Here is a 26,494-nt window from a genome sequence, read left to right as displayed (position 1 = left end):
AAAGACAGAACATTAATGAGGCATCTGTGCTGACAGTAAAATAGGCCAGAGAGTGATGCGGTTAAGAGGAACTGGGGGAAATGACATTGGGCTTTATGGCAGGGGATTGCGAAGGGTGTCTGACGACAGAATGAAGAATGATATATGAGGTTGTCAAAGTTATTGGCGGAACAGCCTAACAACCATGACCACCCCTTATGTGTATGTGTGTGTGCGTATGTGTGTGTGTGCGTGTTTGCGATAATAGGCTTGTGTGGGAAGAGTCCAGTTACTGTTAAAAATGCTGGATCATCATATAATGCATCAAGAAAGGAGGTGAGAAATATGAGAACCCAATAGTTTAAATTACTAATGAACTGAGGAAAAATATAGAAAAACTAAAGATTTCCATTTGCACTGGTGTTCTGTATCATTTAAAGTGCACAACGATGCGGTTGCTATGTGGTTACTAACTAGGGCCCAGTACCAAGTAATATATTTTGATTACTGTATACAACCATAGTTCCTCTGTCATTTCAAGTCTATGGCATATTTTTATTTTATTTTAGCCCATTGTGAGAAAATTGCAAGTCTGACGAAATCACACTTCTCTTCAACAAGCAGCAATCACTCATGTGTGTAGCACAAACAGTCTACAATCCTAATTGTTCAAATACCTAACTTTATACTGCGCAATAATAAAGTGATGCTTGCCTTAACCAACGGCAGTAAAAGCTATTTAATATTGTTAAATTTAATCATAGAAATTATCATTAGAGAGAGATCAAAGTTGGTTCCGCTTAAAAAGTGAGTTACCTGGTTGCCTTACATTTTTGACAAGTTTTCACAACATAACTTTTTTTAATTCAACTAATATTTTTAATTCAAATCAACTATTTTAGGGCAACCAGGTAACTGGTTACTTTAAGTTGAACCAACAAATAATGACTTCAACAAAACATCTGAGTAAGGCCAAATAAAACCAAGGATAAAGCAAGACATGGTTGCAAGCCAAGATTCTTACCAGGTGTGAGACACGGCCACTGTGAATCGCCTGCGCTGGCGGAGAGTTTTATTCACCACCAGTTTTTTAAACATGCCTGGGAAGTTCTGGACAGCGTGATCTCTCACATCAGACTGACAGTGTGCGTTTGATGTTATCTCTGTCCTCCGGCTAACGGGAATAACGGCAGCATCTGGTTTAAAATCCATCGGTACGTGTCATGCACACTGCTTTGAATCAAAACTTTCACAGCAGATGTGCATTGAGCTGCCTTCAATGTCAGAGTCTTTCCTCTGCTTCCATTATGCTCTATTCCCTCTATTCTGCCCTCTTCCCTACTTGTGAGGCCTCTGCCCAGCAGGCCCCCGTAATATCATTGCACCTCCCCTTCAAGAGTCGCCTTTATGGAATATTCTGGGACTCTGGCAGACTATTTGGAGTATAGTTTGGATGTACAGTAGTTTGAAATTGATATGGATAGGCAGGTGCAAATGAAATATAGGGGGCTAGGGTGAACTTTAACTTTTACGTTTACAGTTGGTAAACAGTGTGACGTATTTGTGTGGGCGGGGCTTAGCTGGAGGCAGAAAGAGCAATGTTGACAAGTGTAAACTAGCACGTTTTAGGAAGGATTTATTGACCGTGACAGCTATTTTTGTAAATTAACTCTCGCGATTTTAACCAGGTTTTGGATATTTCCTAAACAACATATGAATTACTTTCGGGTGGTTTGGGCAATTTTGTCATGACTTATTGTCTAATGTAACCTATCGCTGGGTTAGCTATGATTAGTAATGTGGATTATTTGAAGAGACCATTCAAAGGATGGCACACACATCTGCTTGTTTAACATTTAAGCTAAACAACAGCGCTGAAGTTTGGCGACTTTTCACCTATAAACAGAAACTTGCTGATTTGTACTAGATAAAACCAACATACCAGTACATATGCATAAATTATTTTACTTGATATGAAGTGTGCACTACAGACACGAGCATTATCGTCTCTGTCCAGTCCGGCGTATTGTATTTAACCACAATTGTCTTCTTGACTTCTGTGAAGGAATGTCTGCCGGGATCTGGTAAAACTTTAGTTTTGAACCAAAAGTGCTGTTCTTTCTATTCTGTCAGCCGAAAACACAAGATGATGACATTTTAAAGTCAATACAGTGCAAAAAATGATTTTCAAGAAAAAAAAATCGTAGTATTTTTGTCTTGTTTTCAGTAAAATATCTAAAAATTCTTAAATTAAGATGCTTTTTCTTGATGACCACAACGACCCAAGAAAATAAGTATGGTTTTTAGACAAAAATATCAAATTTAAGTGTTTTTGTGCATAAAACAAGCAAATAAATCTGCCAATGGGAGTAAGCAATTGAAAATTTTTCTTAAACACTAAATTGAAGATAAATTCAAGGAAAAATTGCTTACCCTATTGGCAGATTTTTTTGCTTATTTTATGCACAAAATCACTTAAATTAGATTTTTTTGGTCTAAAAACTAGACTTATTTTCTTGGGTCGTTTTGCTCATCAAGAAAAAGCATCTTAATTTCAGAATATTTTGATATTTTTACTGAAAACAAGACAAAAATACTAAGAATTTTTTTCTTGAAAATCATTTTTTGCAGTGTACCTCAAACTTTTAGCGCGCCTGCCATAAGTTCCTACTTATTTATTTAATAAAAACAATACAGTTTATTTTGTAAGGTCTTTACAAAATATAGATATGTATATTATTTGCAGTTCTGTCAAGAGATCCTTCTACAGTAAAAGTTACACAATGCACCTTTAATAGGTGTAAACAGGACCTGGATTTGTGGAAGTGGACCTGGATGTGGACTGGATTTCAGTTAAAGGATTAGTCCATTTTCTTAAAAAAAAAATCCAGATAATTTACTCACCACCATGTCATCCAAAATGTTGATGTCTTTCTTTGTTCAGTGGAGAAGAAATTATGTTTTTTGAGGAAAACATTGCAGGATTTTTCCCATTTTAATGGACTTTAATGGACCCCAACACTTAACAGTTTTAATGCGGTTTAAAATTGCAGTTTCAAAGGACTCTGAACGGTCCCAAATGAAGCATAAGGGTCTTATCTAGCGAAACGATCATCAATTTTGACAAAAAAAAAAAAAAAAATGCAATTTTAAACCACAAATTCTCGTCTAGGTCCGGTCCTGTGATGCGCCAGCGTGACCTCACGCAATAAATCATGACGTCAAGAGATCACAGAGGACGAACGCGAAACTCCGCCCCAGTGTTTACATTTGGGGAGAAAGAGGACCGTTCCGACGTTGTTGTATGTGGAATGATACTAATTAATGTCTTTGTGTCAGTTTATTGTTTAAAATGGTCCGCAAATGTGCATTTCATATATGTAACACGTGACCTCTCTACGTCACTACGCATTTACGTTAGGTCACGCTGGCGCATCACAGGATCGGACCCAGACGAGAAGTTGTGGTCCAAAAGTGCACACTCTTTCCTTTTTCTTGCCAAAAATGACAATCGTTTCGCTAGACAAGACCCTTATGCCTCGTTTGGGATCATTTATAGTCCTTTGAAACTCCGTTGAAAAAAACTGTTAAGTGTTGAGTTAAGTAATAAGTGTTGGGCTCTATTAAAGTCCATTGGAATTGGAAAAAGACCTGCAATGTTTTCCTCAAAAAACACAATTTCTTTTCGACTGAACAAAGAAAGACATCAACATTCTGGATGACATGGTGGTGAGTAAATTATCTGGATTTTTTTAAGAAAATGGACTAATCCTTTAAGATTCCATCAATTCTGCATTGTTCATATTGGGTTGAGTTATTTTAAATAATTATTATCAGATTTAAAAAAAGTAAAATCTACCATATACTGTACTATACGACGCACAAATTTACTTTTACAAAGTAAACAGTTACTTTCCGCATATCAATATGTGAAAACAGAAAAACAGATGATAAAAATGGGATGCCTAAGCGCTCCAAACAAATGGTATGAATCATTCTCATAGTCAGTTAGGAAAACACATGAACCTGATGACAAACCTGAACTATTGCCTTTCATTTTAATTTGCATACTTTGGCAGAGTCTCAAGGGAGAGTATGACATCAGCAGCAGCTAAGTACACTAAATGATACAGTTAAAGGAAAAAAAGACAAAGCCACCCAATCAGATTGTGTGGCTGGATCCTGTATTCAAACAATGCCCCTACCTATCAGGAGGTACTGGTGTGATGTCTATTCGCGGCGGGGTTACAAAGCCCAGCGTTGTGGGTCTGGAAATGTGATCGTCTTGTGGACTGCGGGCCCTCTCTGCCTGTCTCCATGACAACGGCGGCAACACAAGGGTTCCTGAGTGCCGTCTGGGGCCGCGCCAGAGATCCACACCCAGTGTTGCTCCTGAAGATGTACATCCGGAGATGTCCTTGCTGTCCTAACATTGGAAAAGAGAACAGAAATTGGCTTACACCATTCAGGAACAACCATAAATGAAAGAATTTAATGCATGAATATATCTGCAGGAATGTAATCTGGTAGCAAAATTATGTAGTGTGTTATGCACACGCTCAAGGGCACTATATAAATGAGAGATATAAAACATATCTGAGAGCAAAAGTTCATCCACCACAGAAAGTATGAGGTTGAGGAGACTGAATAACTCATAAAAAATGAATGGGGGAAATCACATAGCATAATATTCTGGCTGAAAATCAATTGCCATTTTGATTTATCTTACCATCATATTTGATCATATTTTATTGTTGATACGCTATTGAGGATTTTTTAAATCTATTTAATCTATTTTTATCTATTTTTTTTATCTATTTAAGTACCTTGATTATGAAGACGTGTATGCTTTCTAACATGTAATACTCATTTTAGCCTGTGGAGGCCGCCATTATGTTTCGTGTATAGTTTAGTCTGGGACAAAGACGTGTAATAGTTGTTGCAAATTATTACTACAGTTTACTATAGTAAATACTATGGAATGTAATGTAGCTTTTTAAATGAGAATGTTTTACTCAGATCGTCTTTATTTTATATTTTTAATGGCATGCAGGTGTCAAGACCACATACTGCCACCTAGTGTCTATGTGCATTAATAACTCTCATCTATAGCGATGTGATGTGAAACTGAATCACATCTATCAACATTGTTACCGTGTTTACCTCGCTGTAGCATTAATACAACAGTTTTTGATGGTAACCTCATGATGTCATGTGATGTGATGTAAACAAAATGGCAGCCTCCGAGTGAAAAGATTTTTTCAAAGTAGCCCAACGTATTTATAGGCATAGCCTACCATTTAACATATTTTATTACTGGTGCTATAATCTGACTCTTAAATCTTGAATTTTGAAGATTTCTGTCTCTTCTCTGGCAGATGCTTTTATTCAAAGCAACTTACAGTGCATTCAATGTCCCTTGGATTGAACCTGTGACCTTTGCGCTGCTAGTTCTGCTCACATCTTGCTTTTGGTCATATTGTTGAAACTTGATGCTTTAAGAGATCTGCAATGCTCTAGAAAGCAAGGTTCCCATTTACATGACTGATATAGAGCCCCGATCTGCTTCTACACCACTCCAACATGTCCACTCCTGAAAGATCTTTATAGATACAGCGTGTTTAATGGCTGCCGTCCTCGCTGTGATTGCATATCACTGTCAGTGCAGTCACGTAACGACATCCTTCTTTAACAACCTAGCTGGAAACTGAATCACTATGAAATATTACTTTATATTTTTTCTATAATATTAGGCTATTTTATAGCTCAATTAAATTGCCTAGAGGAGGGATGCATTACCAGGAATTCCTCGAACACAATCTGTAGACAACTGATGGAAAACCAGGAATGGAAAAAAACAGAGCATGAAAGAGAGAGAAGCACCATCTGCTTCTGTTTGACTGGCTGAGGCTCAATGAGTTTTGGATTGGCTATAATTCTGAGAAACTGAATGACACTTTAAAGGGGACATTTCACAAGAATTTTTAAAGATGTAAAATAAGTGAGGAAAATAAGTATTTGAACACCCTGCTATTTTGCAAGTTCTACCACTTAGAAATCAAGGAGGGGTCTGAAATTGTCATCGTAGGTGCATGTCCACTATGAGAAACATAATCTAAAAAAAAAAAAATCCAGAAATCACAATGTATGATTTTTTTAACTATTCATTTATATGATACAGCTGCAAATAAGTATTTGAACACCTGTCTATCAGCTAAAATTCTGACCCTCAAAGACCTGTTAGTCTGCCTTTAAAATGTCCACTTCCACTCCATTTATTATCCTAAATTAGATGCACCTGTTTGAGGTCGTTAGCTGCATAAAGACACCTGTCACACCATACAATCAGTTAGAATCCAACTACTAACATGGCCAAGACCAAAGAGGCTGTCGACACTAGAGACAAAATTGTACACCTCCACAAGACTGGAAAGGGCTACAGGGAAATTGCCAAGCAGCTAGGTGAAAAAAGGTCCACTGTTGGAGCAATCATACGAAAATGGAAGAAGCTAAACATGACTTTCAATCTCCCTCGGACTGGGGCTACATGCAAGATTTCACTTTGTGGGGTCTCAATGATCCTAAGAAAGGTGAGAAATCAGTCCAGAACTACACGGGAGGAGCTGGTCAATGACCTGAAAAGAGCTGGGACCACCGTTTCCAAGGTTACTGTTGGTAATACACCAAGACGTCATGGTTTAAATCATGCATGGCACGGAAGGTTCCCCTGCTTAAACCAGCACATGTCCAGGCCCGTCTTAAGTTTGCCAATGACCATTTGGATGATCCAGATGAGTCATGGGACAAAGTCATGTGATCAAATGAGACCAAAATAGAACTTTTTGGTCATAATTCCACTAAACGTGTTTGGAGGAAGAAGAATGATGAGTACCATCCCAAGTGTGAAGCATGGGGGTGGTAGCATCATGCTTTGGGGGTGTTTTTCTGCTTATGGGACAGGGCGACCACACTGTATTAAGTAGAGGATGACCGGGGCCATGTATTGCGAGATTTTTGGGAACAACCTCCTTCCCTCAGTTAGAGCATTGTAGAATGGTCGAGGCTGGGTCTTCCAACATTGACTTTCTCAGGTGTTAAAATACTGCAGCTGTATCATACAAATAAATAGTAAAAAATCATACATTGTGATATCTGGATTTTTATTTTACTTTTATTATGTCTCTCACAGTGGACATGCACCTACGATGACAATTTCAGACCCCTCCATGATTTCTAAGCGGGAGAACTTGCAAAATAGCAGGGTGTTCAAATACTTATTTTCCTCACTGTATGTGAAGTTTTAGCTCAAAATGCCATTTAGGTAATTTATTATAACATGTTAAAATTGCCACTTTGCAGATGTGAGCATTTAGGGCGTGCCCTTTTAAATGCAAATGAGCTGATCTCTGCACTAAATAGCAGTGCCGTGGTTGGAGAGTGTTATTATCCCCTTCTGACATCACAAGGGGAGCCAAATATCAATGACCTATTTTTTCACATGCTTGCAGAAAATGGTTTACCAAAAGTTACTGGGTTGATCTTTTTCACATTTTCTAGGTTGATACAAGCACTGAGGGCCCAATTATACCATTAAAACATGGAAAATGTCAGATTTTCCTGATATGTCCCCTTTAATGTCAAACTAGAAACTAAGAATGTCTAAAGTGCTGCTTGGGTGAATCACAAAATCTATTTCTGGGTCATATTAAACCCCAAAATATATTTTACATAAAGAAAATAAAGCCCATCCTAGACATTTTTATAGCCACCAAATGAAACATTCTCGTTACCGTAAGGCAAAAAATGTATACATTATTTTATATCATATTGCAGAAATGAGAATATAGAAAAAAAATCACCACTGAGAACAATGAAAATGGCAAAAAAAATAAGTAAAATGTCTGAGACATTATGCTAATAGCCAAGGGTTGCTTAACTAACTACCATACAAACACAGTCACAAGGGTAAACATTATAATGGCCTTAAAACTAATAATAGTATAATGGCTCTCTTTTAATTTTAGGGTATAATGTTATCTAGACAGCTTATGTTGTGAAACAAAATGTAGTAATGAATATCGCCGCAAGACCATGGATCAGTTTGCATATAAATAAGAACACTCAGTTAATTAATGGAGAGAAAATGAATAGTGGAGAAAGTGCTATCCCATAAGAAGTGTTGAAGGATCATCTAATCATGTCACTCCATGGAGATGTTTTAAACAGTGTAGCCATTGCAATACAAGTAATCCCTCCTGGGCTCAGACTGTGAGAGCAAAGCAAAGCAGAACATTAAGATCAGGCTGCAGGGAATGATATAGAGAGAGAAGGAGCAAGATACTTTCATTTATCTTTTTGCAAAATTTGAAAGGGGATTTAAATAAAAATCTTACCCTAGGCACTTATCCTATCAAAATTAAGTAAATAAATACATACAAGTAAACATCCAGAGACTGGACAGTACAGTATGTCCAAAGACTGGATGATTGCTGGGAAAAGCGGTTACCCTGGCAACCCCTCTGATTCCTTTAATGATGAGTATGATTGAAGGTTAAACAACAGGGTTTATGTGTAAACACGTACGTTGATTACGTGAGCAGAAGGATGGAGGCTACCAAAACAGATAGTAGTCACAATGGTCGCATCTATCCCAAATCTGCTAAATTTGACCAGTGCTTAGCTTCCTGTGTTTACTAAATGCACTACAAAAATGTGGCTGCCCATTAAGCTTAAAAAAATGGTGATACTTTAAGTCCTGGGGTCTGGGAAAGTAGCTAATGCACAAATCAATAAAGCCCTTAGAGACCATGAGCATGTGCTCTTAGTTCCTCATGTGTTCCAAAAGGCATTGCCTGAGTGTTTAACAAACACATCCATACAGTCAGTGCTATACATCCAAATGCTGTAAATGTTGTAAAAAGCTCAAGGATTTTATTAAAAGAAATGCTGCAACAAACATCACCATTACTGTTGCTCAAACTATATGAATTTGAACAAACCCCTGTAGGTACCATAATAAACTTTCGAAACTCATCCTGTTCCATTTCTCCGGAAGATATTAGAAGTTTAGTAAAACTAATCGTATTTATTGTTTTACTCTAGCTGTCATTTTCCACAGTTGCTTTGAATGTTTTTTACTTTTTGTATGTAGCATAAAATAAAATCCAATCAAGTGACGTTAATTGACTTAATAGACTTGAGCTTTATGTAACCCAAGCAACAATTTGGCAACCGTTTTTATGTATTAAAAATTTTCTCAGAAATGTCATTTTAGATCAGACAAGTTCATTAGGTTTTGTAAATGGCAATAGACAATGTGTGTTACTTGTGCATCAGTAATCAGTCTTGTTCTAGAAATAGTCAATTCATTAAACATACAGATTTTCAGATGTGGATGTTAATCGACAGGAGAGTTTGGAGTCGAGCGTCATTGAAAGCATGCAAGAAATAAAGTGAGACAAGCTTTTTCCAAAAAAATCAATGGTGGCCTCATTTGCTTCATTGTGCATCAGTACTTGCAAATAGAAAACTGAATGAAACTGTTATGTTTCAACAGCTAATCCGAAAGTTAAGAGGAAAATTTATGAGTTCAGACTTGTGTCTCTGTTATCTCCAGAAAGCTTTGCCATAAATGTCATAAGTAATTTCACAGCTAAATCTCATTTTTATAACTTTGCTGTAGCACACAGCTTATCTGCACTAGCAGACTATAACACTTTCACTAAATAAGTCAGAATTTAAAAAATAAACATTCTGTATATTATTTTGAAATAATTTGGTGAACAGTGGTCTGACAAATACAGCCTCAGAGACCAAAGGTTTTGTAAAAGTTGCATAGCTAATCTCTTCTTCACTTTATAGACTGGGATATAAAAGTGTTTTAATATTGATAAATATGAATTTAAAAAATAGTAATCCTACAGTATTTATAACAAACAGAATGAATTATTAAAGGTGCAATTTGTAAGATATTTGCAGTAAAATGTCCAAAAACCACTAGGCCAGTGTTATATATTTTGTAAAGCTGATTACTATCAATATCTGTAATGTTTTCAACTACTTGTAAATCGTCAGACAATTACCATTCAAAACATGGACAGTCTCCTGTCAATGTTAATATCCATATGACCCTTTGTCACCGCCTTTACTGACGTAAAACCACATGACAACAAGTGGTCGAGTTCGAAAAAATAAAATGGCGGCCAAGGAAGCGACTGGAGCACAAATTTAGTGTAAATAAAGGTATATTTTCACTTTCACATTTTAATTTTATTTCTAGCGAGAAATTAGTATTGTAGTTTTCAAATATGTTATTAGTTATCACAAAGGCGCTCTCTGTTTATATTTCAAACACGCTGCCTTTGAAGTGTGTCCGAAAGCCTTTCTCTGAGCTGCCTTTATGTCTCTGAAGTCATTTCCTCATGAGGCAGCGAGGCAACAAGTCACTGCCTTGAGTTTTCGGACGCAGCCAGTGTTGTGGACAAATGCGGAACTATGCGTTAGCGCCTGTCGGGCTACGTGCTTGCTTATGGACTTATGGATTACTCTTTACCGTTCGCCGCTGGTTGTGTCAGCAAAGACAGCTCCCGTAAGCATACGGGCCAACCAAACGAACCAAGAAGAGTTTGGAACAATACGAGAGAGGATCAATTTGGTTTTGCATTATCTGGATGGAGAGAGCTTCGCGACAACATTTAACTAGACAGAGATTCTGATCCTGCTTGTGTTTTACGCGATGGGTGAGTTGTTTTGATTCGTAACCCTTCAAAAAAACCGTATGCTATTATATTGATCACAACATTAGTGTGTAGACTGTAATCAGCTCGTCTTCCCGCGGACGATATGCACATCAAGAGGTATTGGACAGCAATATAAATGCTCATTTTTAGACACTTCACAACAAGATTTGTACTGTCAATACATTATATGAAAAATCATTGTAGATTGTAAGTTGAAAACTTAATTCTGTGCTGTGTTAACCATCGAATTTGGACTAATACTGTAACATCTATGACTAACAATTTCGTTTTGAACATCACATATAAACTTACATAATGAAATAAACGATGTCATCAAACGCAACATTTATAAGACTTGATTACCTTATCAGTCAACGTGATTTCTCGTTCACGTCTGATTGATGGCCATCAGCAGTTGAGTTAAAGACTACAAATCCCATAAGTCCACGCTGCTTCAGAACGTCATTAAACAACGTCATTTGATGTTATTGTGTTTTGGCGCCATCTAGTGGTTTAAATTCTACGTATTCCACCTTTAATACAAATGAAATATAAATATGAAAAAATATTTGTTAAAGGGACAATAAGTAGGATGTACCCCCATCTAGTAGTGAAATTGTATTTTGCATTCAAACGAATAGTGCTCTTTAGCGCCTCGCTTTTCCAAATGCGTGTTGCAACTACGGTAGCTGTTATGTAATCACTGATCTCCTTGTGCGTTTCAGCTAGTTCACGTGTTCTGAATGAAAACACGTTGTGGAAACGCGTTGGTAGGCAAGTGCTTTTTGTCCCTCTCTGCTATTATAGTTAGTATCAATACGGCAGAACGACATGGAAGCCTCCTTGGACTTACCCGTTCAATGTAAGTAAATAGATGAAATTCTAAAGAAAAGTCAGATCACTGGCCGAGGTCATTTGACACCAACGAGGACATATTTATGAATAAAGACATTGATTTTGATTAATAAAACACTTAAAACCCTACTTACTGTCCCTTTAAGCAATATTTACTATGGTGCCTGCTTTTTATTCCCACATCCCTCCTTAGTAGCTAATAGCTATTTATATTACGTGGGCATATGTGCGTGTGTGTGGTGGACTGGATGTTTATGTCTTTGGGGTCTCACTAAACAAGAGCTTGTTTATAGGTTTAGTTTTTTAGCTTGTTTTTACAGCCATATAGAAAAACTGTCTATTTCCCCCTGAGTTTTAAAGGTCTAAAGCAAATGAAGGTCACATTGAAAGAAACATAAGAGCAAAAGGGAATAAAAACAACTGAAATCAATGCACACTATCTTGCAAAAACTACAGTTGGATGTCTTACATCGATGGGTGTCACTGCCAGAACACTCCGGCTCTTCCTCATGTTCTCTGCTGACAGCTATGCCCAGAAGGTTCTCCTGAAGTTCTCCAACAGCATACAAATAGACTTCTGCCGTGTGAACTGTAGCCAAAAAATATAATAATTAGCATAATTTCTCATCAAATACTCCAATGTGTCAGTCTTCACAGCAGGTTAACATTATTGCAGGTGCGCAAGAAAATAAGATTCACAGTTTTTAGAGAATTTTTGTGTAATAGCACAGACACCAACCCCATGACTGCTCAATGTAGGATATGCACTGGCAAAAACAAATATTAATCAGCACTATAGGACTATACTATATATTCCAAACATTTTATAAATATTTAACTTAAATTTAGAAATTAGTGCTAAAATAAACGATTTTGGAGTATCAGTTCTATATTTACAGTTAATAAAGTATTCATATAGGAATTGTAAATCTCTGTTAGGGACTGTGTCTCATTATTGTGAGTTAGATCAGACACCTGCATGACATTTCTGTTTTTTAAACCACAGCAGGGTAAAATTTGACCTCTGCCTGCCTAACTTAAAGATTAAACTTTTCCCAAGCAATTATTTAAACAACTAAGCCAAATAAGGACTTTCTTTAATGGACAGCATTCAGAATGATCGCTGTTAAAGGCACAAACACTGCTCAAGACAGAGTGACGGTAAAGAAGATTTCTCATTGGATGGGTGTTTTGTTGTAGGTTAACTTCAGCTGACAAAGCTAGAAAACATATTGCTAAGTTTGATCAAAAATGTCCGCTTTACCTGCAAGCCAGGTGACTCTATTTTTTCATTACCTGGGTTGCATGTGGCCACAGCACCACCTAAAGCATTCAGATATACCTGCAGATGATGTTGGACAATAGATAACATTTTGTACATTTCATTGTATACTTTTACCTGTCAATTTTTTTTTTCAAATGATATGCTTGTCAAAAGCCTATAGCCTATATCAGTGGTTCTCAAACTTTTTCCGCGTGTGGCCCCCCTGTACGGTGCAATTCCTTCGCGGCCCCCAAAGAAACTTTATGACAAAAATATTTTCTAAAATTTAACATATAAAAACATATAAAGTTATAAAAAGTAGTGCTGTTGGTTAGTAGCCTTTTTTTTAGGTTTAATTACACAGAATTTATGATAAATTAATGTATTTTATAAAATGTCAAAACTGGGGCCCCCCTGGCACCATCTCGCGGCCCCAAGTGATTAATGCTATGTAAATATGATAAACTAAATGGGCAAGTCCAAGAAAAACTCCCAGCTAGATACAGTGTATTTTGTGGTTAAGGCCAAGTGCATTTTTTGCCTCATTCCTTGATCTCAAATGGTTCATTGTACTGCCAGTCTAAATCAATAATGATAAAAGTGTTTCCTTTTTATTTGCCTTTTCACCTGAATAGATCATTATGACTTGAACTTTGAGGATGGGTAGATAAATAATGAGGTCTTGATGTGTTCTATTTCACATTCAAGTGAATCCGGCTTATGTGCAGGAGGTGAAAAAATATTGCATAGCCTATTGAGCAGAACCCTAATGAGCCAATTTACATCTCCACACTCGAATGGAGTGCTAGAGGTGTTCAAGGACAAATTTTCCTAAGATAAAAGATCAGTATATGCAACGTAACAAAATAACATAATGTGATGGATTCAACTATAGGTGAATATTTATTTCACATCAAATCTATAACTTCGACTAAACCTGTAATCAGGTCTCTCTTGTAAAACAGATCATTGATCTCAATGGGACTTCCTGGATAAATAAAGATAACTAACTAATAAATAATCATCTGAAAAGTGTGGACTGTTATTTTGGATATATTAAAATCCATATTTTATAGTGTTCCAAAACCGAATACTGAATACAGCGCCAAATATAAATAACTTAAAGAGCACCTATTTCATTGCTTAAAGGGATACTTCTCATTTTCTAGCTCGCCTAGAGTTAAACATTTTATTTTTACCGTTTTGGAATCCATTCAGCCGATCTCCGGGTCTGGCGCTACCACTTTTAGTATAGCTTAGCACAATCCATTGAATTTGACTAGACCATTAGCATCGCGCTAAAAATAACCAAATAATTTCAATATTTTTCTTATTAAAACTTAACCCTTCTTTAGTTACATCGTTTACTAAGACCGACATAAAATTAAAAGTTGCGATTTTCTAGGCAGATATGGCTAGGAACTATACACTCATTCAGGCGTAAAAATCAAGGACTTTGCTGCCGTAACATGGCTGCAGGACCCGCAATGATATTACGCAGCAGCCGAAAATAGTCCCCGTTAGTATCTTTCAATAGCAGGGGACTATTTTCGTGAATCGGAAAATAGGTTCTCTTTAAGATAACTGATAAATACACTTTCAGAAATAACGGTAGAAACGCTGTCATTAGGGCTGTATCCTTTCAAAGTGTAACTAAAGAGTGCATATTAGTACCTCATAGGTACATATTGATACCAAATATAAACATATCTGCAACTTTTTAAAGGGTACTGTCCTAGTGACAGCTTGTATTTGTATCTCTGTATGTACAATGATAACTATGATACTTGGTTAGTTACTAGGGCTGGGTAATGGCAAGGGCCTCACGATATGATACATATCACGATACATGTGCCATGCTACAATGTATGCGATACATTGCAATACTTTTTCTTTTTTTATCAAAATTTATTTTTTAAAGCCAAAGTGCTTCCACACATCAGCTTTGAAAGCTGCAGGTGTTTTTAAATTTTCTGTCATTTTCAAACTCCCCTAACTTTTGAGACATTGGCCGAATGGCCGTATATGACAGACAACTGGACATTGACAACAACAGGAGGTCGTTTGACGCACACAGAGGGATTTGATGGGTTTTTAAAATACCGATAGTAGAGATTGAAATATCGATACACTATTAGGGGAATAGTTAGCTGTATCAATATTTTTGCACAGCCCTATAGTTACTGCAGTTATCTGGTCCCTATTTTAATGTAAATATTTAAAAAAAAATAGTTTTTATTGCTGGTATCATTTGTCAGAAGAAAATTATAATCTTAAAAAAAAAGAAAGTAATGTAGGATGAGTTACACAGCAAAAGTTTTAAGGTCAACCAGGGGTTTGAAACTTTTTAGCAAGCACACAAACAAAATTGCAATAATATTGCTAGATCTTAGCTTGGAATTACAACAATCTCAAGGTTGAGATTTTTTAGACTTTTTATTTTACTTTAGAGGTAAATTTGTCTTGTCTTACAAAATCTCTATAGCTTGGCACCAAAAGGGCACTTCTAGCATTCCTTATTTCTACCAAACAGACATGTATTGTATGAAACACGGAAGCTTAAGTCAGAGACAATATGTTATTATAGCTTCAAACAAGGACTTCATAGTGCTCACAAGCTCCACAATTCTAGGATATTCACAGAGCTTCTGAATGCCCATATATCAACAGTACTGTACCTCTCCCTTAATAAAAACAAAGATTGCTGTTTACTTCAATAGAAAAATGTAAGCTTGGCCTGAAACTTTATGTCCCTGTATGGAGAGGAATAGTACAGACTAGGAAGGCATGTGACTTGAATAATATCTATGAATTATTTTCTGCCAACCTTCAAAACCCATTCAAGCATCAGGAAACAGAGGATTGCTAAAACATTTACCAGTTTCAAATGAGTGAATATCTAACTGGCTCATAACAAGAGTGTTATTGTGAATTCCTAATGGAGTTTTATGAACCCTGTGAATCAAAAACTCTTTTCCAAAACAACACTAAAGGCCGGTCATGTAGCATGATGCATGTAACTATAGCAACATGGCTCTTAACCTCAGGCTCACACGTAATGTCTGTACTTAAGGAGGACAATTAAAAAACAACATGGGTCACCATGAACTTTTTATTAGAGTAAGAATAACATTTTTTTTTTACTTATATTAGAAGTGGCTTCATAACATCCCATTTGCTTGTTTTTGAAATCACTGTTGAAACACCAAACATTGAGCATACAACTCATCCTAAACCATTCAAGCTAAAAAGATGTGTTATTACTTTTCGAAAATCCCATAGACACTCCATAAAAGACCTAAGCTACCGTACATAGGGCTGTCACGATTATGACATTTAGCTGATGGTTAATTTCTAATAAATTGTGTCGATTATGACGATTAATTGCCTGTTTAGGGCTTTGACATTTAAATCTCCTACATTTATTTGTTTGTTCATGAAATAATTTTCACACATTGTTGTGATTATTTTAATTAAATCTTTTGCAATGTGTATTAATATTTGGCAGTAAATATTAATACACATAACACATATTTAAAAGTAATTATTTTATGAATATATCTTTCAAAAAATAAAATGTATTAAATAAAAAATAAACACAAAAAAGTTTCTGAAAAAATAACTGAAAAAAAAATGGACTATACCAGAACCAGCCTTAAAGTCATACTATGCAGTTATTTTACCTTAATATAACAGCTTCAAAGTTATTTCGGTGGTAAACAAAGTCATAGTAGGGCGAATCCTCCTCCTGTTGAAGCTCGGGGAGGACGCCGCTAGCAAAACCATCAATGCAAGCTTGAGAGAACCGCCCCTGACAAATCTCGCGAGAATCACGACTTGCTTTACGGCAACGACGTCACACACGTTAGGCTTGTTCGACTTTGTGCGGCGCTGCAAAAACCGACCGCCAGATGACGTCAAAGTACCAAGAGAATGATCCGAGACGGCACTTTGACGTCATCCGGCTGTCGGTTCTTGCAGCGGCGCATGAAGTCGATCAAGCCCATAACAACAACTGCACGCGCGAATTTGAGACGTGAGGCTAAACGATTTAAAAGTTAAGAAAGCGCGTTCGGAAGAGAGTAGGAAAAGTAAAAGAGAATCTGACCGCATTAGGAACCTGACAAGAGTCCCACTCGGTCAGGTTTTTACTCGTTGGCGTGAGCTAAAAGACAGGACTGGATGGGATGCTGATCTGGCGATCTTGTTGATGGACTAGTAAGTAAATGTGTAAACTTGTTTGCGGTCTATGTTGTATGTTGTTGCGCTTGCTTGTAGTATGTCATGCGATTATCATGACAACAGTTGTCAATATCTCACATAATTATCAGGACATAAATAAGCCTAGAGGTTTTAAATACTGTAAACATGCACAATTTGCAAACTATAATGATAAATAGCAATAATCATGTATAGTGACATTAAAACGCCCAATGTTATGAAATAATGCAACGTACACAATTAACTTTGTCATGGCATTTTGTAATGTTTACTTGTGATTTAGCTGCAATCATGTAAAAACGATATAAGCCAGCAAACGCGGTACTTTATTATTATATGCACTCTACACTTGGAATAAACTTCTCATTATCCTATTAACATCATCTGTAGTTTAGTAGACTATGCAGTAACCTAATATTACCTGGTCATTATCTTCGGAGGTGTACTAGAGTGGGAAATTACGACAGTTGCAAGTATTCTCCAGCGACTCTAGGGGTCGCTGTTTGACAAAAACGCCGAAAATGCACAGAGCGGCTTTAAATAGTAGCAAATCCTGCACAGGTCATATCAGTACTGGACCGTGTCTGTAGTGGCTGCAAAAAATCAATTCCTTACAGATCCCTAAGAATAGCATCCTTCACTTCCCTAAATTTGGAATTGCTGTTTTGGAAATGTATGTTTTACCTGGCAGTCATACTGCTTATCAAAATTTTGCAGCATTTCTTTAAATGTTGTTTTTTATACTGTATTGAATGGCTTTGCAATGTATCGCGTTACACTGTCAGCCTTTAAAGGAGCACCATCTGATACGGTCTCGTTTATACAGGTGCTGCAGCTCCCCCGGTTTTTTTAAAGAGATGTGCAATCATTGCGGTGATCTGAAATAATCGCGATGAGGTCAAACAATCACAATGAGATGATTATTTAATCAATGTTACACCCCTAACCGTACAGGCACTAGAATATTACCGTATAAAGAACTGGGTTTGGGCTCTTTTGACTTCGATCAGTAAGCAACCATCCAGAACACTCAAGCAAATACATAGTAATGCCCAAGCAACTCCCTAAGCACCATGTAGCACTGTTATCTATTTAAGGCTTTATAGGGGTGAAATCGAAACATGAATATGGCAGTCTGTACTTTGTCTATCATCAAAAGATGGCTACTGGCATGACACATATTTTTAATTTATGTTCTTTTAAATATTTTTTTTCCTCTATAAACAAATAGACATAAATTTACCATATTAGTACACCAAAGATGATATCATGCCCAGCAGCCCAGCTGAAATTATATCTAATTTTTAAATATATTATACATCTTATACAAAACAATACAGTGTTATTATTCACTATTCCCCGTAAACCACATGTACCAACACACACATAAGCACACACACGGTAAATAATCTATCTGGATAAGATCATGACATGCATTGTGTTCTCATTAATGCGGTCACTAGACTGCTCTGTGTATTTATTTAACAGCACTGTCTATGTCAACTATGCAATTCATTGATCCACAGCAAAAATTTAATTACAAAATGAACACCCTCTGGGCTTGCTAATTGTAGTTTCTCTATCTACATTAATTACTTTGATTTTCTGTTTGTCAGAATTGATCCTGTAATTATGTAAGAGCTGCATAATTACATGTAAGAAACAGCCAATCACCTAACACTTAAAAAACAAACAGGGCTGTGATAGCTCACTTATGCATCAGATATGCAAGTTCTTTCCATAAACATCAGACACTTTAATATCTCATTATTAGTCTAATTAAAATCTCCAGCTGTTATTTCAACATGAGTGCAAGGATAGAAAGGTAACTTTTGCTGAATCAAATAATAAAATATTAAGTATTAAATATTACCTGAAGAGTGCCCAGACAAGATATTGATTGTATTGATTTTTTTTGAAGCAGCCTGTACAACAAGGGCATCTGTCCTTATAGTCTTTAATTGGTATGATGTTTTACAGGAACAGATTCAAAGCATAAATTATGTATGTGTAATGCTGTCCACTACTTCTGACAAATGGTGGTATTGTATGAAACTGTATGAAATGAAGTGGAAAGATCTAGCAAATGTATGGTAGTTAGTGAATCAAAAGTATTAAAGAGGAAAGAAGTTATGGAGAAGTATTTCATTTGTCCTATTAGATTTCGTACACTTTCCCTATTTCCTGGAAAAGTCAATAAAAATTCCAGAAGCTGACAGGAATTATCGTTTCAGCTGTGGCTTATTCACATCAGTGAGTTTTTGAGTGATCAAATAGGAAGAGTGCTTTTATTGTAGTAATTTTTTTTTAACTCAAGTGCTGAAGACTGAAGTGTCACATGATAGTTAATGTAGCTGTCATGAAATAAAACATCAAATAAAAACACTGCACTTGTATAATACAAACAATATAGTTGTATTGATATTCTAAATAAGCGCAATACAAATGTAACCCTCGTTGGATTCAATGCCGATGGCAGTAATAGAAATGAATGAACTGCATTGACGCTATGACTCACTGTGAATTTAATTAACCACAGCTAAGGAATTATAATAGTCTGATAGTATGTCGAGGAAATTTGCATAACGTCAATTAATATTTATGGGAACGGATAATAAGCTTTCACTTTATTCCGAGCAGAGCGTGAACAATGGTATTTGACAATAAAGTTAGATTTCATTCATGTTATTCAGTTACAAGTCTCAAATCCAGTCAGAAAAAACCGATAGTATTTTGGCTAAAATATTTAGTAACATGCAAACATCCAGTCAAAACACCTTCACGATTCACTGACAGTCCTAGGCATCATCGCGTGTCCTGCGTATCGTTTGAACTCTTTTTCATTTAAAACAAAGACAAACGTGCTAAACTTCATATGGCCTGGCATTTTTATTTTGTCAAAACTAAACATAGACTTAGTCACGTACGGCTACTTTAACAAATCACTGTTACAAACAAGCAAGCATGAAACACATGCGCGAGACAGTGGATGCGGTTGGCAACTTGTATCAGCCTACACGGTCACGACGGTCGCGGGGCAAGCAAGTCGTAATTCAAATGCTTTGAAAACAACAACGTAATGTTAAGCTTTGTCAATGAAGTAAACGAACTAGTGCACGTTCACGTCTTTTTAGGCGGCGAACAATAGCCCGCGAGACTGAGAGAGGCTCGTGAACTTACCTTATATACACGCGCTGTCGTTTTGAGGTGATTGTCGTCGATGAATGAATAAAATAGGCGTGAGAGCGAATAAAACAGACCTTTTCACAAACCCCTCCTATCCTATTGGAAGTGGTCACCCTCATCACCATCGTATGGGACAACCCTCCACCACCTCCTCCTTCTCTCTGGGACTCCGGCATTGATGGTGTGCTCCGACCCTCCTCCTGACACCCCATCCCCTCAAATTGAAAGATAATGGAGAAGATAAATGAAATCAGGAATACAATGAGGAAAGAGAGCTGATCTGTCAATCCCTCCATTTTTATTATTTATTTATTTTTGGGGAGTATAGGCAAATATTGATCTTACACACAAACAGCTATAGGGGAAAGCATATGCATGTATGACCTTGACCACATCTATCTACTAAGCTTTATTTTTACCCCTGTCAGTATATGATCATTGATTCGGCCTGTCAAACATGTCCTAATTGTCTATCCCTATATTCCGATCAGCAAAGAGTTCACCTTGAACTTCCAGCTCCAAGGTCACTAAGAACTTGTTTATATGCGATTGACCAAGAAATTGCATTCAAATTATGGAAATTAAAAGGTGGACACTTCAAAAAACATGATTTGTCCTTTGCTGCATTTGCATGACTCCCAATTGGGTATTAATTTCTACTGTATAGTGTAGTCCTCAGCCTCAGTTCACTAGTTGCTTCATGTGTTTGAGTCACAGCAATAAACTTGTGAAAATGTGGTAAAGTAATTAAATAAATAAATCTGAAGATCACCAGGCTGTTTCCAGGCAACGGTTGTGAGGTATAGACATATATGGCCACTGGAGGGCTCTTCCCTAACCTTCAACTTCAGATGCCGTTTTCAGAAGATCACAAATTTTTCCTGTTTCTCCATAAGACTTGGTGCATCCAAATATTCTTATTTATTCATTTTTAAAATCTCCTCATGTAATATTGTTCCATTCTAAATGCATGACAACAAAGTCTTTAAATAAGCCAGAAAGCATCAACACCTCTGAAGATCTGTCTTTTTCCTCTTTAATTCCCATGATTCTCTTTGGCTCCTTTGATTGGATTTACAAATAGGGCAGAACTCTCCAGGGGAGGTCATTACTGAGTGGCACTGCTGTAGGTTCACTCTCTGCAGACCACTCGTTTATTAATTTTAAGCAGACCGCTCGGAGTAAGACACGACTCAGCCGTATGGGTCCGTCTTCTTGGCTTCAGGCATGACTACTAATCCGTTGTCTGAGATGTTTTATCATTTTATCTCTCCATCATTAAGGCACAGAATACGACTGAAAGCGTACTTTCTCTTTTCTTGGAATTCATTAAGCCTTCTTAAACTTTGGCAGTGCAAGAAGATGCCAGGGGGCCCCCAGTATTACATTTTATAAAATGCATATATTTAAACAACTTTAGAAAATAAAGGCTACTAACCAACAGCACTACATTGTATTATTTAATGTTTTGTTCAATTCAAATTGAAGTTTAAGCTTGGTTTACGTCATTAATTTTCTTTGGGTGAGGAAAAGGGATGCCCATCAGGGGGGCGCATGCCGGAAAGTTAGAGAACCAAGGTTATCATGTGCAAGCATGTAAGCTTGCATTTTTTTGCATTCACATGAACACTTTCTTACCAAAGCAACTGTTCATTCATGTATTTAGCTTGATAACTTCCATGGACATCTGTCAAGTAGAGAAATACAATGGTGGGTTTTTGATGAAGTGGTACATTTAAACAGCCATCTAAATCTACATTGTCAAAAATAATGGTCAAAAACAGTCCCAAGCGGTCACTCGGGCAGTACCCTTTAAAAATGTCATGATATTTACCATTTAGGCACATGTATACATTTGGTGTAAATTATGTGTTCCTTTGCGGTACTAATATTTACCTCTATGGTATTAATATGAACTCTTTAGATGCAAAGGTGAAAGGTGGCCGCCCCAGTGACAGCTAGGGACTATTTTTTTAATTTTGTTTTAAAGAGCACCTATTGTACAATTCACATTTTTAAATTTTTTTTGGTTTGTAATGCTGCGTTCAGACCAGCCGCGGTAGAGGCATCAAGCGCGAGTGATTTTAATGTTAAGTCAATGTGAAGACGCGTTGATATGCGTCTGGAGGTCTCGCGGTGTGAATGAGGCGTTTAGCATGGCGCCGTAGACGCAATTCCACCTCATTGAAAAAATTTAACCTTGCCTGAAAAAAAACGCCAGGTTAACCAATCAGGAGCTTGCTCTAGTAATGACGTGATTACAGAAAGCAAGCGGAGCACAGAGCCATAGAAGCGGAGTCGCAGAAGCCCCTCCCATGACACGAATTTCCGCGTGAATGTCTTGATGACTACAATTTCACACGCGAATGAAGCGAGTAAGCTCAAAATGTTTAAGGGGCAAACTAGATGCGGTAGATGCGAATTTGACGCCTCAAACGTGGCCGGTGTGTACCCACGGTAAGTGTATTACATGTTAATGATGCAAAAGGTAGCCTAAAGTAAACGACAACGCAAATTATCGTCTCCAATGTAAATCTCTTTTCTTGGACTACAACAAACACACGGATTGTAAGCAACAGTTTACTTCCTGGGATTGGTGATGTAGAGAAGACCAAGATTATCATAATTCCTCCCGCTTTAGACTCTTGTTAACTGCTTGTAAGTTAACGGCTGTCAACATTGCATTGTGACCGAATCTTTTTAAACATGGTAAGGAGCATCACATTTCCGGTTGACGTCAGAGGTATTCAGGCCAATCACAATGCACAGATTAGCTGGCAAATCAGGGACAGAGAGTTTTTCAAATCCATGCGTTTCAGGAAGAGATATAGATTAACAATATGTAAATTGAAAAACAAATCTCTACGAAAAGGCTAGTTCATGCTGTCAAAACAAATATAAAATTCTTCAGATGTTGGATTTGATCAGTTTTTAACACTGTTTGTAAATGCAGCGTGTCTATGTCAGTAATGCTTCCCAGCAAGTACTGTAGCCACATTTTCATTTTTAGTCTGAAATGTTGGTGTTTGTTGGAGATAAACAGGAGTTCAATCCTCTCCATACACCCTCAAAATTGTTTGTTTTGTCGAATTATTCGCATGTTACACCTTTACTCAACCCCAAACCCCCCTGCATTTCACCACGGGAATAAAGCTGGTGTACAACATCTGCTGTCGTGGCTGCCATATGCTTAGTGCTTGCAGTATATACACATCTAAACCCAGCTCGGTCATTGTGGTGTGACTCCTGCCAATGTTCTGTTGCAGCCTGAGAACACATCTCTAAAAAAAACTTTATAGCTTCGATTTCTGAACAACAAGTTATGTAATACTCAGTCCTGAACTACATCCCTCTAAATGTTGTGGGTAGGTTGGCGCTTCCGTCAGTTAAATCTGATATCACCAGAAGCCACTGCTGCACTCACTTACAACATGCATATCTGCAATTTGAAAATCACATTGGTGAGACATATATGACACATTTAAAAACAATTGTACAATGCAGGTATTTACTGGAAATATTTAAACTTACTAAAAAAAGACAAAATTATGACAAAAACAAAAATGTATTTATTTATATAATCACATATAAAGTTTGAAAGTGCTGAAAACATAAGTCATCAAGAACAGCAAGGATTTCCCTTACATGATTTTTGTTCAAATTATTGTAGTGAATCGAACTACAAACTACATGGATTTTCAATATAAACACCAGAAGTGAGAAACTGTTACATATTACAAACTAAATATCCTGAATTTCTGGTATACCAAATGCTATACTGTAGTGTATCAAGGTGCGAAGTTACAAAACAATCATGTAATAGTGTTTCACATGGAACTATGATTATAAAAAATATTTTTAAATATAGGAACTACGTAAAAAATTGACTATTCTATAATTGCAGGAATGAACGCTGGTGATAATTGTATTAAGCATACATTCTAGACCTCTTCTTTTATACTTTTAAATGGAAACTTGTGGATGAAAATGAAACATAGAATGGCTGAGTAGAAAGAGGTCTGCTTTGGTAATTTTGTGTAAACATAGTTTAAGAGGGTTTAAGTTAAAGCTTACTGGTATATTCTAATATATATATATACTAATTGACATTAGTGGCTTTGCAAAAACAAAGAGCAGCGATAAAAACAAATAATATACTGCTATGGTTAGACTGCTTTCATTGTGTGAAAACAGCACTCTTTGTCAGTTGTGAAAAATGTTATGTCGAAATGGTCATTAAAGGGTTAATAAGAAAAAAATAAGTGGTAAAGGGTGCTGGAACAGGGCTGTCAAAATATACCAACTCTGTTTACCTTTAAGGTATTCCTAATTATTTCTATTTAAAGTTTATACTACACATAATATTTTAAGTGTGATGAGAAAAAATCTGTTCACACTTCTACCAAAAATCCCATTCATTATGTTTTTCATTAATTTTGAGGTGAACAAATAGTGTCAAAACATGATGAAAATAAGATTGAAACCACTTTCACCCCTTTATGCCACTGCAGAATTATCTATTTTTAAGTACATCATTGTATTATATATATATATATTATGCCATGCATAAGCCAACATGAAATACACATAAAAGTGCCAATGTACTGTAAGACATGAAAAGTAAAAGAGCAGTCATGTCAAAATGATCAATTCAAAAGTCCTCTAGATAGAATCCACATTTAGCAGTTTACATAGTGGTGGTAGTTCCTTCCCGTGATGGGTTTTACCACTGTTCCCAGCTGAAGTCATCTCCACCTCCAAATATCAGGAAAAAGCCCAGAATTGTGAGAAAAATGACACAATTACCTGCCATTACCAGGCCACAGGCACCCCAGAGGATCTGTACAGGACGAAAGGCATTAGGTTAATTCACAGTGACAATTCATTCAATCAATGTGATGTTGAGTAAAACCCATTAGCTCTTTTAGAAGGCATGCTTTATTTTGTGGATATCTAAATGCACTTTAAATGAAATTGAATCGATGCCTCGGTTTTGAAACGGCTAGAGATTTGTTTCCCCAAAACCAAGCTTTTACTATAACACCAGCAGATAGTGGCAGATAATGCCAATATGTATGTTTTATATTGCACATCATAAAAGAAAAAGTGAAGTGACAACAAAGGGACGTAAATAGGCTACTACACTTACAATACTTTTCCGTGCAAGCACAATAGGCAATCCATAAGCTGACACTACGATGCCAGTTGTTAAGAAGTATGCCAGGTCCCTGCATGCACTGGTCGACTCGGTGTCATCCACGTGCCTCCTTGCTATTAAATTTGGAATAGGTGACAGAATGTGAAAGACCAGGACAAACAGTGGCCAATACACTCTGTGAATAGAAAATCATATTGTGTTATATTAATGTGCTTTTCAGATCGGTGGTCATTCTCAAATAGCAAAAAAGCATCAACTTACCCGAAATTTTTCAGTGCACATCCCAAAAGCAGAAATGTCAGTCCAAGTGCTCCACTAAAGGATAACGCAACAAGACCTGAAACAAAGCAGCATCAGCTTTGAGAAATGGGTTTAAAGCGTGACTTCGCTGCCCTCTTGCGGATATACAGTAACCACAGATGACAATAGCGAAAGTATGCTAAACAAAATAAACACATTTTGTCATTTTATATGCAGTTACGTGGCGAGTAGGTGTTTGAATTCCCATTGTTTTGGTTTGGAGTCGATGCCGACTGTAACTGTATAATCTACAAAATAAAATTTTTAAGCTGACAGCCCTTGTTGATAACTTATACTTTTTGCTATGACACTTTATAAACACCGTCAAATAATCGAACTGCGCCATTTGCAACAACACTTTTATGACGTAGAATAAAATGCAGCGATCGGTTATCGGTCAGCAAAGTTTACAGGGCTTTTTATTTACGGAAATGCATACGCACTTTTTAAAGACTGGCGTTGTTTGAAAATCGCTAAGAAATAAAATGATTAAAACAGAATTACTACAATAATTTACCTTTTATTCCTGCCATCACTGACAAACGCCTTTTGTTTTGGGTCTTTGTGTTAAATGTTAAGGGAACTAACTTCCTATTTCCTCCTCAAAACTCCCGATGCAGCCTTAAAGGAGCAGTACAGCCCTGAGAAAACTTATTTTGCAGGACGAGAATACAGAGATCAACAGCTGTCTAGACAAGTATAATATTTTTAATAATATAATAATATAATTAGTAGTCCATTTGTATTATCATAGTTTTACTACAAATAAAATTTACTACAAAAAAATGACGT

General features: G+C 36.7%; 2 protein-coding genes across 3 annotated transcripts in view; both read right to left on the bottom strand.

Moving 5' to 3' along the window:
* Positions 1–20,389, bottom strand: part of pde4bb (phosphodiesterase 4B, cAMP-specific b) — a 62,599-nt gene extending 42,210 nt beyond the window's left edge. Inside the window, exons 1-3 of one of the 2 annotated variants that reach the window (XM_055202931.2) lie at positions 20,239–20,389; positions 12,043–12,162; positions 4,185–4,405 (exon numbers count right to left, since the gene is read on the bottom strand). In XM_055202931.2, coding sequence (XP_055058906.2) covers positions 4,185–4,405; positions 12,043–12,084 — 263 coding nt within the window. In that variant the 5' untranslated portion in view covers positions 12,085–12,162; positions 20,239–20,389. Of the gene's footprint in view, positions 1–1,003; positions 1,238–4,184; positions 4,406–12,042; positions 12,163–20,238 lie in introns of those variants that run through there. The other variant, XM_055202932.2, reaches the window with a different exon arrangement.
* A 3,401-nt stretch (positions 20,390–23,790) lies between these two features.
* On the bottom strand, positions 23,791–26,374 carry LOC129442703 (leptin receptor gene-related protein). The gene is made up of 4 exons (XM_055202930.2): positions 26,220–26,374; positions 25,664–25,739; positions 25,394–25,577; positions 23,791–25,084 (listed from the first exon to the last, which is right to left on the bottom strand). Exons 1-4 carry the CDS (start codon positions 26,233–26,235, stop codon positions 24,968–24,970), a joined length of 393 nt encoding a protein of 130 aa, XP_055058905.1. The 5' UTR covers positions 26,236–26,374; the 3' UTR covers positions 23,791–24,967.
* Positions 26,375–26,494: the final 120 nt, after the last annotated feature.

This window comes from Misgurnus anguillicaudatus, chromosome 2, assembly GCF_027580225.2.
Source record: "Misgurnus anguillicaudatus chromosome 2, ASM2758022v2, whole genome shotgun sequence".
Classification (NCBI taxonomy): domain Eukaryota; kingdom Metazoa; phylum Chordata; class Actinopteri; order Cypriniformes; family Cobitidae; genus Misgurnus; species Misgurnus anguillicaudatus.
Note: the sequence above shows the minus strand (reverse complement) of the source record. Positions and strands in the feature narration are given on the sequence as shown.